Consider the following 14312-nt stretch of genomic DNA (forward strand, 5'->3'; position numbering starts at 1 on the left):
TAACCGCCGCCACTGAGGCACAGTGCTCCCCTCCTACGCCCTGGCAGAGGGAGTCCCAGACTTTTTCTGGAAGGGCTACAGAATCTCTCACTGCTAGACAACTCTTACTAGTTCAAAAGCAGCCACAGACAGCACATAAAGGAATGAGCGTGCCTGTACTTGAGAAAACTTATGGACACTGAGATTTAAATTTTGTATGATTTTCATGGTTCATGGAATCTTTTGACTTCTTTACAACCACTTAAGAATGTACAAGTCAATAGTATTAGTTTATATGCCATACAAGAACATAGCAGGCCACACTGCACCCACAGACCATGGTTTGCCCACTCATCTTTCCAGCACGCATGTCGTATAAATGGAATCATATAGTATGTAGGCTTTGAATCGGACTTTTTATTTTAGCGTAGTGCACTTGCAGTATCAGCAGTCCATTCCTTTTTACTGCTGAGTAGGATTTCTTTGTATGGATGTACCATTTGTTTATCCACTCCACAGGTGAATGGATACTTCGCAACTTGGGTTGCTCCTGTTCTTTGCCCCTCCCCCCGTTTTTTTTTCCTTTTTAAAAATCTGAAAAACTTTTTCTTATTTCCCATTTTGTTAGAAATAAAGCCCTATAAATATTTGGTACAGGTTTTGTGTGGTTGTGATTTTGTGTTGTGATTACTGTTAATTTAACATTTCTATGTTTATCTGAATTTTTACATTCTCTATAGTGAACGCATATTATTTAATTGTTCTTAAAAATAAAAAAATAGCTTTAAAACACAAACTTTGGCCTGCTTTAGCTCAGTGTCTGTCCTAGGGATTCTCAGCTAGTTTCCTGTTTTCTTATTCCTACCTTCCTTATCTCTCAACACGACATATTCTCTCCAGTACAGACAGAAGTCAGACAGCCCAGAGGGAGGCCACCGAGCAGAGGGTGAGTGACCCACCAGGCTCAGGCCCCAGATACGGTCAGCTGTATCCCACACAGCATGGAGCTCAGGGGTTCACACTTGACTGGGGTTTAGCTGAATGACTTTTCACTTCACCCTTTCTCACGGCTGCTAGAGGAGGAACACCCACCTCATCCTGGATACCACATTTGTTCCATCCGGTTCAATCCTAGGTTTATCCCCAGAGTCCCAGTTCTCAAGGGGCCCAACGTATAAAATAAGGCCCTAGACTTGTGTCACCCAAGGGGTGCTTCTACCTCAGAGGCCTGGAATCTTAACCTGTGTGGATGGAAACCCCCAAATAAACACATGAGTAACAGAAGGTCTTTGGGAGAGGCAGCTGTAAATACAAGGAATTTTATTTTTTTTTTTTTGCTGACATAGTATGAGGCAAAACAAAATTGACACCATACAAAATAACTTTATAAAATATCATTCACATCATATTTTATCAGATTTACAGCATTCTGTGCATGTTAAAGGTTATGTAAGGTGAAAAAAACACTATGCCAAACTTTTTAGTATTAGTTTATATACACACAATAAGAAACAAAACAAATAACTGTTAGGTTTTCCATGGATTTATTGCAAAAATAGTGCAAACTACTTAACCTAGTAAGCTGTAAAACAAACTCGAAAGGACCCAGCTAAGCTTAAACACCACCATAGATGCTCAGTGTCTCAGCCTTTAGCTTTCTTCACCAGTTTAGTCTTTGTCAATTAAGACCACTCCCCGTCTGTTCAGTTTAGGGTGAGTGCTGGGAACACAGAAGTGTCGAGACCGGCTCTTCAGAGCCCGGATGGACGCGGCTGCTTAGCGCCAGCAACACCTTTAGGGTCATGCTACTTTACTCAATGGCGAGTTTGTGAGGTCTGTGTTGAAAACATTAAGATGCCATGATGTTTAAGTCTGACCTTAGAAGTAAGTCATCCAACCTCTTGGTGATATGGAGAAAAGTAAGAAAGCAGCATGAACAGAAAGGATTAGAAACATTATTGTCTGCTTATAAACATGGTATCCTTTTTCTCAGGTGTATTTGGGTAAAGTATTAATCTCCTGGTGGGCAACCTTTGAACCAGATATTGCAGTAAGTTGTTAAAAAAAAAAAAAAGGATACTGTAGATACTGTAACCCTACAAGAGTAACTTTAAGATCTCTTCAACAGCCTGTTGGGGTCCAAAAAGCATATATCTAAACAAAAAAATAAGAGCAGAACAAAATGCTACATATACAAGCTAAAGAAACAAAATGCAGCATATTCAGGTTCTTTTTCTTGAGGTACCTATATAAATTTAATCACCTGCCCCAAAGTACTCTTGTTAGGTAAAAAACAAAATGCTTACTGATGAGCCAATTGTAGGGCATTTATTATTATTGAGAAAGTGCAACAACGCTGATCTTTACATGCAGCATACTAAAGGATGATTTACTCTTTACAAAATATAGCTTACGTATTGACCTGATGGAAGTTTAAAAATTAAAAAACATTTAACTAGAATCATCCCAATTTTTTTGAGATCCTGCAGCAAAAAGCCTCCCAAATCAACCTTCAGAGTTTTGCCACTAAGGAATGTTGGTTCTCTTGTAAAATTCAGAGATCTCTTTAAAATAGTAAAACTATATACTACAGGAAAGATCCCTAATTTTTATTTCTTATTGGTATAAAATCAAATTCTTAAGACTCCAAAATATTGTGTTACCTCCAAAGAATTAAAAAAGATTGCCATAGTAGGAAAAGTCTAGACTTGTAAACTGCCAAATATAAAAGCATGGAAAGTCATCGATCTCCTATCTTATTTTCTCACCTGCCAGAAAGCTTTCCTAACTCACAGAAATCCTGGGGTGCTGCACAGCACCCCTGCTCCCCTCCCCCACAGCCAAGGGCTCTCCCTTCCTCGGTCGATGGCTATCAGCACCCCCACCAGGAGGTCGGGAGAGACTCAGTCGACAACAGTCCATCCGTTGCTTATGAAATGAACTTATAAAATACGCCCAGGGCGGGGGTGGGGGCCTGCGCGATGAGAGAAGCAAGGACAAGAGTGTGTGAGTTGTTTTGGCCGCCCCTTCATTGGCACAGAAAATGAAGTGATAGCTACAAATATATGCATAGAAGAGTCTGAAATTTGCTTGTAAAACGTCATATTTGCTCTTGGGCATAATTTTTTTCTTTTCACAAGAGGGCAGTTGGGATTCCAATATGTGTTAGTAGTTAGCTGGGGTGATCTCTCAGATTCCATGGCCAATTGGGCTTTTTCTCCCCATGTACAATATAAAATATTTAATTTCATACTGATTTTTTCAATGTATTAGGATTAAACACGAAAGGCACAAAATAAATAAAAATATTATTAAATAAACGGAAATTATGTTTTCAAGCTTTGTATGGAGTTATATATTTCACTGTTTTGTTACTTTTTCCAATTTAGTTTGACAGGCTTAGTAAATAGCACCCAACTGTTTAACTGAGGTAGATCCACATTGTAAAGAAAGCTGGGTCCCCTCCATTTTATGTCTAAATTTAAGATGCTTTTACAAAAACAAAAACCCATTTAATCGTAAGCAGAAACAATGACAGGTGGCACTACCTGAAGAAAGCTTAGAACATGAGCAGGTCTGCAAAGATTTATACCCAAATCATACTCTCCATCAGCCATAAAAACATCTCAAACTGGAGGGAAAAAAAAAAAAAAAAAATCAAACATTTAAAAATAACCCTGACAAAGTCTCAAGACTTTCAGAACAGGTCTTTGACTGACTGCCACAGAAATGCACAATGGTCCATTTTCATCAAGCAATGGCAGCAGCCAGACCAGAGAGCGAGCGAGCGCTGTATCAGTGAAAGTTTCCCTTTGTAACTCTGGAGAAAAGACTTGCTGAATTAAGATATAGCATCTTGATCTGAACAGTTTAAACTCATTCTGCCTAGTATTTTTGCATACTCTGAAACTTACAAATTTAATATCTGATTAAGGCTTAATTTAAAGTGGCATTACCACCTAGCATCATGCAAGCATGGAACATCCTCAAAACACACAGAATGGTATTAAACTAAAAGACAAGGACAGGAAGCCTCAGAATCGTATTTAGCAGGTATTATAATTTCATATTTAATTTTACAATTCATGTAGCAAATGAAAAGTTATACAGAGGCCAATGCATATAAACACTAGTTTATACAGGAACTGTCCATTTACACAACAGCACTGCACGGTCTCTACACCAAGCACAGACACTGCCACGTGGACCCACCGCACAGGCAACCGCGTCCGCAGACGGCACACACAGTACCACCTGGAATGAGGCCCTTTAGCTGCTCAGCTTCTTAGAAAACAGTAAACTTTACATGGTCATAATACATTTTGATTCAAAATGTCTTTCTAAAATTTTTTTTTTTTTTTTTTTTGCATGGGGGGAAATTAAGGGGAAAGATCTACCTATGGAACTTTTGAATTCATTTTTGGTTTTTTCAATTATTTTATAAAAATAAAATAAAACTAGAAAAGTTGATAAAACTCAGGGTCAAAAACCCCTCAATACATACTAGGTAAGCAATCTAAAGTGTACCAGAGGTAAGAAAAAATCTGGATTTAGACACTACATTCTTATGTTTAATGAGTAATTAGCCACTTTGCTGCACAGAAACTCACAATTATTCCCTTAAAACTCTTTAAAAAGTAAAAACTCATTTGCCTCTATAATTACAAAACATGAGTTGATATCTTGAACAACTACATTTAAAATCCACGATCAAACTCAGGAGGCAACTTTCAGTTAGTGCTAAACTGCAGACTTCCCAGGATTCTAGTCACATGTGTATCCGGCTTTGAAGAGGAACCCAAAGTCATTGCTGTCCAGCCCCCATGCCGGCTGGCGCCTCTGCCTTTCAGGAGGGAGAGTGAGGGGAGAGGGAAGGACCAAGAATGGCCACCAAGAAGGCCTTTTAAGTTTAAATAACATTGGGTCATTTCCCCTACTTAAAACCATCCACTGACAGAGAAGGGTGGCTTTTAACTGGACCATCAGCCAAGAAATCTGCTCAACTCAATACCTGGCTTGGAAAAGTCAGAGCCAAAACCTACATCTTCGAGGCGGCAGAGCCTGAGTCCTGCATGCACGGCTCCAGGTGACACCACTCCCCCACGTTACAAACCACCACAATGAGCGCTCCGGCACCCGGCCTCCGAGTCTTCACACGCATTTCACAAAGACACAATGCCAGCTCCAGTTCCTTCCTGAAAACAGTCTCATTCCGTTAACACTCAACATTCTCGACGAGTGACTATGAGAGCAAAACCCCCAGGTTGGCTGGCGGTCACGGTCAGCGCCTGACTGACAGAGAGGTGCTGTGGACAGATGTGCTCAGGGCCTGGAAGGAGCCCCCAGCCAGAACCCAGTGGTTCCTGCACGGGGCCGTCCGTGGGAGCCAAGGAGCAGAAGCAGCTTCTAGGGCAGAGGGCCAGCTTCCTTCCAACAACGCAGCCTGATGCAATTCCGAAAGGACCCCGAGGACTGGACGCGAAAGGCACAGAGGCTGAGATGGGGTCTCCAGAACGTGCTCCACTTGGCACCACCAGAGGTCAGGGAGGCCTGGGCACCACCTGCCTGCTGGGCGAGGGGCTGCCCTCACCCACACCTAGGGTTGTTGCCAGCATCTCCGGAGCCCAGAGGAACCCAGCGCTCCCTACACGCACCCAGTTCTGTCAAGTCGATCCTGGGATCGACTCCCAGGTCTGAGGACCTTGAAGATTCCAGAAGTACTGAATGAGGTTGGCCTGAACACGAACGAAGTTCCCAGAGACACATGGGGGGGGGCGGTAGTCAGTATTTGGTGTTTTAGCTTTAACTCTGAACTACTCACATCCAAGGAAGTTGTAACTAGAAAGTTGTAACTAGTTCCAAGCAAGTTGTAACTAGCCTCCTCTGACTGTCTGAAGGTGAGGACTCAACCCTCAGTCACACCACCAGGGCCATCTAAGGTCTAACACACTGCATTTCTCACATCAACCAGTAAGACAGAAACATGTGAACAAAAGCACCAATAATCTCCTTCAGTTCCCTCATCTTTAGTGACCTTTCATGAGCGCAAAAGTGGTGAGGAGGGAGCAGACCCATGCTGGGACCCCAGGGGGCCACTGGAAAACCCTGCCTGCGATTCTGGCTGCAAACCGAGTCACTGAAGAGCCCAGCAACCACTGGGCTAAAGTGGGTCAGTGGACGCGGCGGGCACCCCCATAGGCACCCCCCACGCCCATGCCCCTTGGGGTGGTCTGCCTGTAGGACAGCGCGACTGCAGAACTGCACATTCTTAAGACTGCAAAGGGCACTTGGCGCTCTGGGAATTATAGCACAGCACGTGGCGTTAAAGGCAAGGGCTTCCTCCTAATGGTGCCCCTGGAACCTCTCTGGGGCAAAGTCAAGGTTGAGGTGCATCCAGAGGAGCTCGGAGCCGCCCCCTCCCACCCAGACGCCTGTCCCTCCAGACTTAGGAGCAAATGCTCACCTTCTGAAGATGAGAACACGAGGAACCTAAAGAAAAGATGCAAAGGAGCAGAGGGTGAGCCTGATAATCCCACAGCAGCGTGTGGGCACAGCACATTTCTGACGGCAAAGTGGTAAATCACATGGGATGTCAAGCTCTCCCAGGCCAGCCGCCCCGCAGGGGGCGTCCGGTCCGGGGCACCGGCAGCGGGAACCGCCGCCCATTCAGGATGCTGCTGCCCTGGCCCCTGTGCTCCTCTCAACAAACGGCCTTGGATTTGAACAGAACATTTTGCTTTTGAACCTTGGCTCATTTTAAAGTATGGAGTGACAGCACTCAAGGGTTCCCAAGTCAGAGGTCACTGACACCTGCACTGCATTTTGAAACCATGCAGCTACTGTAAAAGAACTATTTGCACGAGAGTTGGTGTTTAAGCACCTTTGTGATTTTATAGAGTGTACAAAAAGGGAGAAGAGAGAAGGAGCCACTTTCAACCCATTCATAAATAAAGCAGGAAAGAAAAAGTGCTTCCTTACATCAGATAGGACAGGAAAATGCCAGGACAGCGGGTCCCTTCCAGGTCCCGCCGTCCACGGCCCTGCACCCGAGGGCGACGCAGAAGGGCCCTCTCGCTTCCTTCCTGCCGGCCACCGAGAGTCCCAGCACGTCGGAGCCGGGCAGCCCTGAGGAGTCCCTGGTCCACCCGGACAGCCGGGTGCGGGGAGGGGACTGCCCGGGGGTCACAGTATGGCACGCAATGTTCAAGCCAGAACTGAACAGAGAGGTGTTCACGATTCTGTTTTTTCAGGCAACATTTTGGCTATTTTCAGTGTGGACAGCTAAGCTTAAAAGCAAACATGAACCTGTTAAGAATTCAGAGGTAGCCTTTATCTGCGTTAATTTACTTATTTTTATACTAAAAGGTACTTATGAGAAACCACCTTCTGTAGTGATATGGCTAAGCCAATACATTCACTTTAGACAACAAAATGGCAAAACATCCAAAAAAAAGCGTTAAATGAGGGCACCGAGATGGCGTCAACGTGACGGGAACACACACTCAGGTGACTGGCTGCGTGGGTGTGAAAGCTCCTCTGTGTGTCTGCTACTGGGGAGCCCGCCCACAAGTAGAATCACATGCTGGGCTAGAGCCCACACTTCTCACCTGGCCAACGCACGAGGCCTGGAGGAACGGACAGCACTGGGGTCCAGGTCTGCCTGGCATCTACAGATTAAGCCACAGATGACAGTTCTGACACAACAGCGACCTCATGGCTTTCAAATGACGGCTGACCAAAGAGAAGCAAGGGGACTGTGACTCGCTAATAACATTGGCCGTTCAGACACTTCCTCTCCAAGCTGTCAAATGCTGGACGGAGGTAGAAGCAAATGCTTTAGGGAGTCATGGCAAATAACAAGGAATTAAACAGACCAGAAGTATTCAAGGGATTTACAACTAATCCTCTTAGAATTAAATCTTCAGACCGCAAGGAGGGAGCACACTCTCCTTCCGATAGACCACAAACTTCCTTCCAGAAAAAGACGGCGAAGAGGCTAACTTGTCCTTCATGAATGGTCAACACGTATGTGCGCACACACACACACACACGCACACACACACGCACACAAAGACACGGCTGCAGAGGGGGCAGGGCAGCAGGCAGCCCACACAGCTCTAACACGTAACACTGGAAAACATGGCAGAGTCACTGAACAAAGCAACGCGTTGTCTCACACCATTTCTGCTATCCTAAGTCTATTTACAATCATTTCAAACAAGTACAGCAGATGCAAAGTTGGACATAATAAAAAGGAAGCTGTCAAAAAATCAGTGCAATTATTTTGAGTTGAAAATTTTCCTTACAAAAAGTCAGCATGTGTGTGTAACACGGACAGCCCTATTACATAGTCACACGTGCACGGTGTCTACACTGAGAAACGTCACTGCAGCCGCGACTGCTGGCACGGCAGCTGGAGAGAATAGTCTTGGTTGCTTTGGGGGAGGGCTTTAAATATAAATAAGGTATCTGCATTCTGAAAGTGAGGTGTATGAGCACTGAGGAAGTTTCTATTTATTTGTACATTCCTTTTCTCATGAGCGTGAGAGATGAGTTAGAGGTCACAGGGAAATTCTATGGCTTGTCCGGGCCACTGGGATTGTCCACTGTCTGGATTATGTCAGCTTCTAAAGCTCCTCCTAATGGAACTGCCTTAGGTGTAGGAAAATGCCCATGAAAAAATCCTTTGAACTGTCCAACAGATCAAAGTCCCACTCAAGGATTCCGTCAGATCCCGAGGGACGGCTCCATGAAGCAAGCCGAGCGCTTGCCTGGCACCGAGAGGCCGAGAGAAGCCGCCCCGGCCTCCAGAGGCCTCCTCGAGGCAGTCTGGTCTCCCCGCTGCAGGACGCTTGGCTGGCCTACCCTTAACGTATTGTATCAAATATATAATCTGCCTGAAAAACTGCCTTGTAAAAATAAAATTTAAATCACCCTGCAGATCAATGCAAAATTACACCGCTGCATATATAAGAAAAACAATTCATCCAGAAAAACTACATTTGTGGCTTTCAAAAATAAATCATCCAGCAAACTCGAAGGTAAACATCAGGTAATTTATAAAAGTTAGGGGAAATAATTTCTATCATATTCACCAGGTACCACATGCACGGGAATATCCATTATCAGGCAAATCAAACCAGAGCAGAAAGGAAAAAAAAAATAAATAGCAACATTTGCATTTAACAACAATAACAGTAACGTACAATATATATCAATACCCACCCCCCACAACCCTGCTGTAGTAACTGAACTTGAATTGTCTCTTTTAAGGAGCACACGCTGGGGTAAACATCAGTCACAGCACTGACTGCGGCCAACTTCACACAGCACACAGAGATCACTCGACCTCTGACCAGGCCCTCCCGGGGAAGGCCACAAAGTGGCCAGGGATGTCTCGTGGTTCCAGGGTGCAAACACCCATGCACGGAGTGTGAGAATGCTACCGAAAAGCAACACAATCTTGAAAAGAAGAGGCAGACCCTAAAATGTAGTATCAAGTGTATCTGTGAAGACTTTTTGAAACAGAAAACCAAAACCCAAACAATCCCTTTCTAAAGGTACAGGTATGCCCAGTTTTTACAAAATCTATCTGAACCGGGGACATCTGAGCTTATCCAAGGAAGTACACCAGCAGCAGGATGGCATCTCAGCAGGGCCGAGGGCTCTCCTCATGGCGACCCACATCGCTCCCTGGGTTTCTTTCATCACTTAGCAATCAGGGCGAGAGCCCGTCGAACAGACTAGGAAGTGGTGAAGGGAGGGGACTACATTAACTTTTCTTCAGGTGAATGTTACCAAATACATTAGGAAGAGTACCAGGATAAGAATCTAATTCAGACACCTCTTCTAAAGAGATGAGATAAATCCCAGTTTTCCTTGCAAATGAATCCAGATTTCTACATCACAATTTTCACATTCAGTCTGCTTAAAGCAAGGCACACCTTCCTTAACAGTAGGGTGGGGCAAAGCCAGCGAGCGGACACCTCTGCAACCTGCACGGACCTCAGGAAACCCTTCAAACATGGGAGGTGCCCGGAGCCCCTCTCGGGGCAGCCTCGAGGTCACTCTGGGTTGGGTGGGCATGACCTGCTCAGGCAGGCAGGCCCCTCTCGGCTTCCATGTGAGCAGGGCTTGAACTCACTCTACTGTACTCTGAGGTTTCACGCTGACTCAGAACTTATCTTAATAATGGGAGGATTGGTAGGAATTTGGGGAAACAGTTCTTTACCTGAGAAACTGTAACTACAGCCATTTGAATTCTGAGCCATCAGACATGCACCAAGGTATATAGCTACCCCAGCTGGAGACGTCTGGTTTACGAATGCTCTTTAGTAAAAACTTCATAAAACAAGCCTAGGGCTGTAAAAAGTACCCTTCTCAAAGTACTTTGGCCCTCTAGAAAGAAAACTTTTCTTCAAAATGATTTTTTTTTTTTAAGAATTTAGGTCTCATTTTCTGCCAGCCTGTAGTGTTCCCCAACGCATTAGCTCAGGAAGACGTCTTCCTGCACTGCCAGAAGGGGTGCCTGGGGGAGCTTCCTCTCCAGAAGGTTCTAGATCAGAAGTTCTCAGACTCCAGGCAGCCCAAGCCCCTAGCTGATGGTGACAAACTCAATGCCCAGCCACCCACCCTGGAGGCTCTGACTCGGCAGCGAGCGCGGGAAACTGAGTTTTTTTTTTTTACCACCGCCGCCCCGACCTCCCGAGATCCTGTTGCAAGTGGTAAAACATACCTTGGAGAGACACAGTTCTACATGATACTGAACATGGCTAAAAACTAACCTCATTGAAGACTTTAAAAATATTTTAGTGAAAAGATACCCTCCTTTGCTTGAATGCTCCCAGTAATTTAAGTCAAGAGTGTACTTTACCGGTGTCCCTCGGAATAGGAGAAAGTGCCACTTGATAATAAAATGACAGGGAATTGCAACATTTCTTTAAGCAGAGGCTTCTGTCATTTAAAAAGAAAAAAAAAAGATACAGCAAGAAGAGACTAATGCCATTAATAAGACACCCACATGTGCACACACGTGTGCGTTCACGCACACACACACACACCACTCTGAGCTATACTGATACAAATAGTCATCCCTTTGTCGCTGCCCCCAAAATCCAGGCCAAGCGTCCCCCACGGCGTGTCCCCACCCCTCCTGGCCCCTCAGAGCCCCTGCACAAGACGGAGGCAGGCGCTCAGCCCAGCAGGAGACACCCCAGCGCCAGAGGTCAGTGTCAGGCCTGGATGGACGGGCCATCGCAGGGCCCGAGGAAACCTATAGACAGGACGCAGCGCTAGGGGAAGGCTCGTCTCCTTGGACTCTGTACTGATCGTGGATTTGGTTTCTATGACAGCTGCCTGCGAGGACAGAAAGCCAACTTAGCGCAGCGGAGCTCGTCGAGCCGCCCACAACACTACTCTTAGTGCGACGGCTCTCGATTGGCGAAACCACGTCTGGGGCCAGGACGCAAATCCTAGCAGAAGGGCCTGCCTCTCCCGCCACCCCCGGAGGGCAGCGCTCCTGCGCAGACCACTGGCCTCGCGTCCGGCAGAGGGCCACCACCAACAGCCTTCTCTAGTTTCAGTGCATAGATCCTATGACGCTTGGCTAACAAACCACACCCAGAGAGGTGCACGCTGCTGCACGGACTCGTTCCGGGAGTGGAAGGACACATACATTCCATTTGTGCTTAATCGGCTGAGTGACACACGGGGGGAGGCGGAGGGGGTGGGGAGGGGAGCGACTGCTGGGAGCACACCCAGGCCCCCGGAGGGTCCAGGCTGGGCACTCAGCACTCAGGGGCGGGCCGCGGGCACTCAGAGTCAACCGCATACTCCTGCACTTCAGCACTGAGAACCACAAGGGGTGGTCAGGGCTCCAGAACTCTCTTGATATGCTGAACAGATCACAAGAAGCACCCCATAGTCAATAAAATGAAAAACAGCATCTATCTACCACATTAATACTGCAAACCAGATATATATATTTTTTCTCTTACATTAAAGACATAACAGTGAAAAAGGATTGTACTGTATTTATCACCACAGACCCGTATTCTTTAGAAACTTTGGAAAATAAATGTCACAGTCCTATAGGACAGCTCTTATGATTAGACTGTCGGCATGTTGTCTTTTTTCTTTTTTTAAATAATTTTTTTATTAAAATGGCACTTGTCTGCCAATCTCTCTGGACCTGTAAATGTTATAAACACACACGGCCCATCTTCTGCCACCGCGCCCTCCTTCGAGCTGAGCGGAAGGCGGCCGGTGGCAGAATGAGAGACCCCAGGCGTCTCGCCTGGCCCCTGCCCTTGGGTCCTGGACAGCTGGTGGGAGCCAGATCAGGAGCACGCCGGCATCATTCTGAAATAAACTTTAGTGACAACGTCAGAATGTTCAAGGCTTTAAAACCACAACGTGTTTTGTGTTGCTTTCACTCTCGTAGAATGTTCACAGCTAGTTTGAGCCCATCAATTTCATAGAGAATCATGTGTTAAAAATAAGTAAATTGAATGACCAAATAAATTAAAAATGTTTTAAAGCCCTGAGTTCATAGACTGGTTTTAGGAGATTTTTAGGAAACACGGGACTCTATTTCAATAAGCAGCTTATAAGATTTTGGCAAACCATATTTCCTACGACAATGGGGGTCTCATACAGGTCTGCAGTTGAAAATCCAAGTTTGAAATCTGGGACGGAAGGCATTCTGGAAAATGGAGAATCTACTAAAATGGATGACGTGTCATGTTCGATGCTGGCTGTCATGGAAGGGCTGGGCATTTGTTGGTCTGAGTGTAGCTGGTCTCATGTGAATCCTACTCGGTACACAGTTGGAAACACTGAACATGTCAAGCAAAGTACATGGTGCGCAGTGTGTCCTGGTGGCCCTGCACCGCCTTCGCCAGCGCTTGATGGTCTCGTCCGTTACTCTGCCCAGAGGTATGGCTTCCTTCAGCACTGCGGGGGTGGGGGGTAGAGAGAGAGAGAGAAAGTGCAGCCTTTAATGCATCACGAGGCAGCACACTGATAGCTAAGTGAGGACCACACACCAGCCCTCTGGCAAGATGGCCACACAGCTAGCGAGTGGCGGCGAAGATGCTGGCTTTTGAGTGTCTGCGTAACAATCGGCTCCAGCCACTGGGGACCCCGTGTCCCACTCTGGAAAAGCAGCTGCCGAAGCCTGTTGCGGAAACGAGCCTGGCAGGAGAGGCATGCCACTCACCTGTCGTGCTCCTTGTCCACCAGGTGGTACCTGGCCCGGAAGGCCACCAGGTGAGCGTAGTATGCCGGCGCCGGGATGGACACAGAGCGTGTGCAGCGCACGTAGGTGTGACACAGCTGGTAGGTGAGGATCTGCAGCTCGTCGGAAGAGAAGCGATTGTCATCCCAGAGCACGTGGTAGTGCGAGGGCCTGCTTGTTCCCTGAAAGCAGGTCAGAGGGTGAGAGGCAGACACGGACCAGAGGGGCCAGGACTCACCTGCCCAGGTGTGCTGAGAAGCCGTGCTTCCGCCCGCAGCGCAAGCGTCACGGAGGACGTACGGTGACGAGAAGAGGTTTCTATTACTTACAGTGTATCATCAAATGACCGCCTACTGGTAAAATATAGACCACACATATATTCACTTGTGCACAGGAAATCATAGGAAAGACAAAAATACAGAAGAAGCTGTTCTGAGGACAATATTTGTATACCTTAGGTTCTCTACGATGTTTCATTTATAGAGACAAGAAAAAAATCTTTAATAAGTTATACATTATTGCCTTTTAAATAGGAGTTTGATCATGTATTTATTTTGTGCAGTGTGTGTAGTCTGGAAACATTTGAAACTGAAGGAGGTGGGCTGGTCACCTACCCCCTTCCTCCCCCGCAAAGTGGGGGTGCCCGAGGGCCGCTGCCCTGCCTGGCAGGGCACCCATGGCCGGTCAGCAGGGGTAAGGGCTTTCTCCGGCTGCCACATGACCCAGCCGGCTGGTCCTTCCTGACGCCCCCACTCGGGTGCTGCTGCCTCTACCGTCTGTGCTCAGGCTCCCAGAGCTAGTGGGAGTCAGGCCTGCTTGTCCTCTGAGGAGCCACAGTCTGCACCCACTTTTAACCCGGGGTGGTCACGGGGCCCACGGGCAGCGGGGCATCAGCGTCAGAGGCTGTGCTGAGGACAGGGCGGGGCTGGGCCCCAGAGGCTCGTCCTGTCACAGAATTGTCTCAGAAGCGAGATCCCCTCAGTGGAGAGGGCCTGCGCAGGAAAGCAAGGGGGAAGGCTGGTTGCAACCGAACTGGAGGCCGTGGAGGGCCGGAGAACCACCCGGAGGCGGAAGGCCAGGAAAGAGATGGTGATGG

At 46.8% G+C, this 14312-nt stretch overlaps 1 protein-coding gene across 1 annotated transcript in view; it reads right to left on the reverse strand.

Annotated features, from left to right (window-relative positions):
• Positions 1-1282: 1282 nt before the first annotated feature.
• AGO2 (argonaute RISC catalytic component 2) overlaps positions 1283-14312 on the reverse strand; it is a 90117-nt gene continuing 77087 nt past the window's right edge. Inside the window, exons 19-20 of the mRNA XM_010834809.1 lie at positions 13199-13398; positions 1283-12933 (exon numbers count right to left, since the gene is read on the reverse strand). Of these exons, the coding sequence (XP_010833111.1) occupies positions 12825-12933; positions 13199-13398 (309 nt within the window). The 3' untranslated portion in view covers positions 1283-12824. The remainder of the gene's footprint in view (positions 12934-13198; positions 13399-14312) is intronic.

The sequence above is a fragment of the Bison bison genome, unplaced genomic scaffold (assembly GCF_000754665.1).
Source record: "Bison bison bison isolate TAMUID 2011002044 unplaced genomic scaffold, Bison_UMD1.0 scf7180017864036, whole genome shotgun sequence".
In the NCBI taxonomy this organism is placed as follows: domain Eukaryota; kingdom Metazoa; phylum Chordata; class Mammalia; order Artiodactyla; family Bovidae; genus Bison; species Bison bison.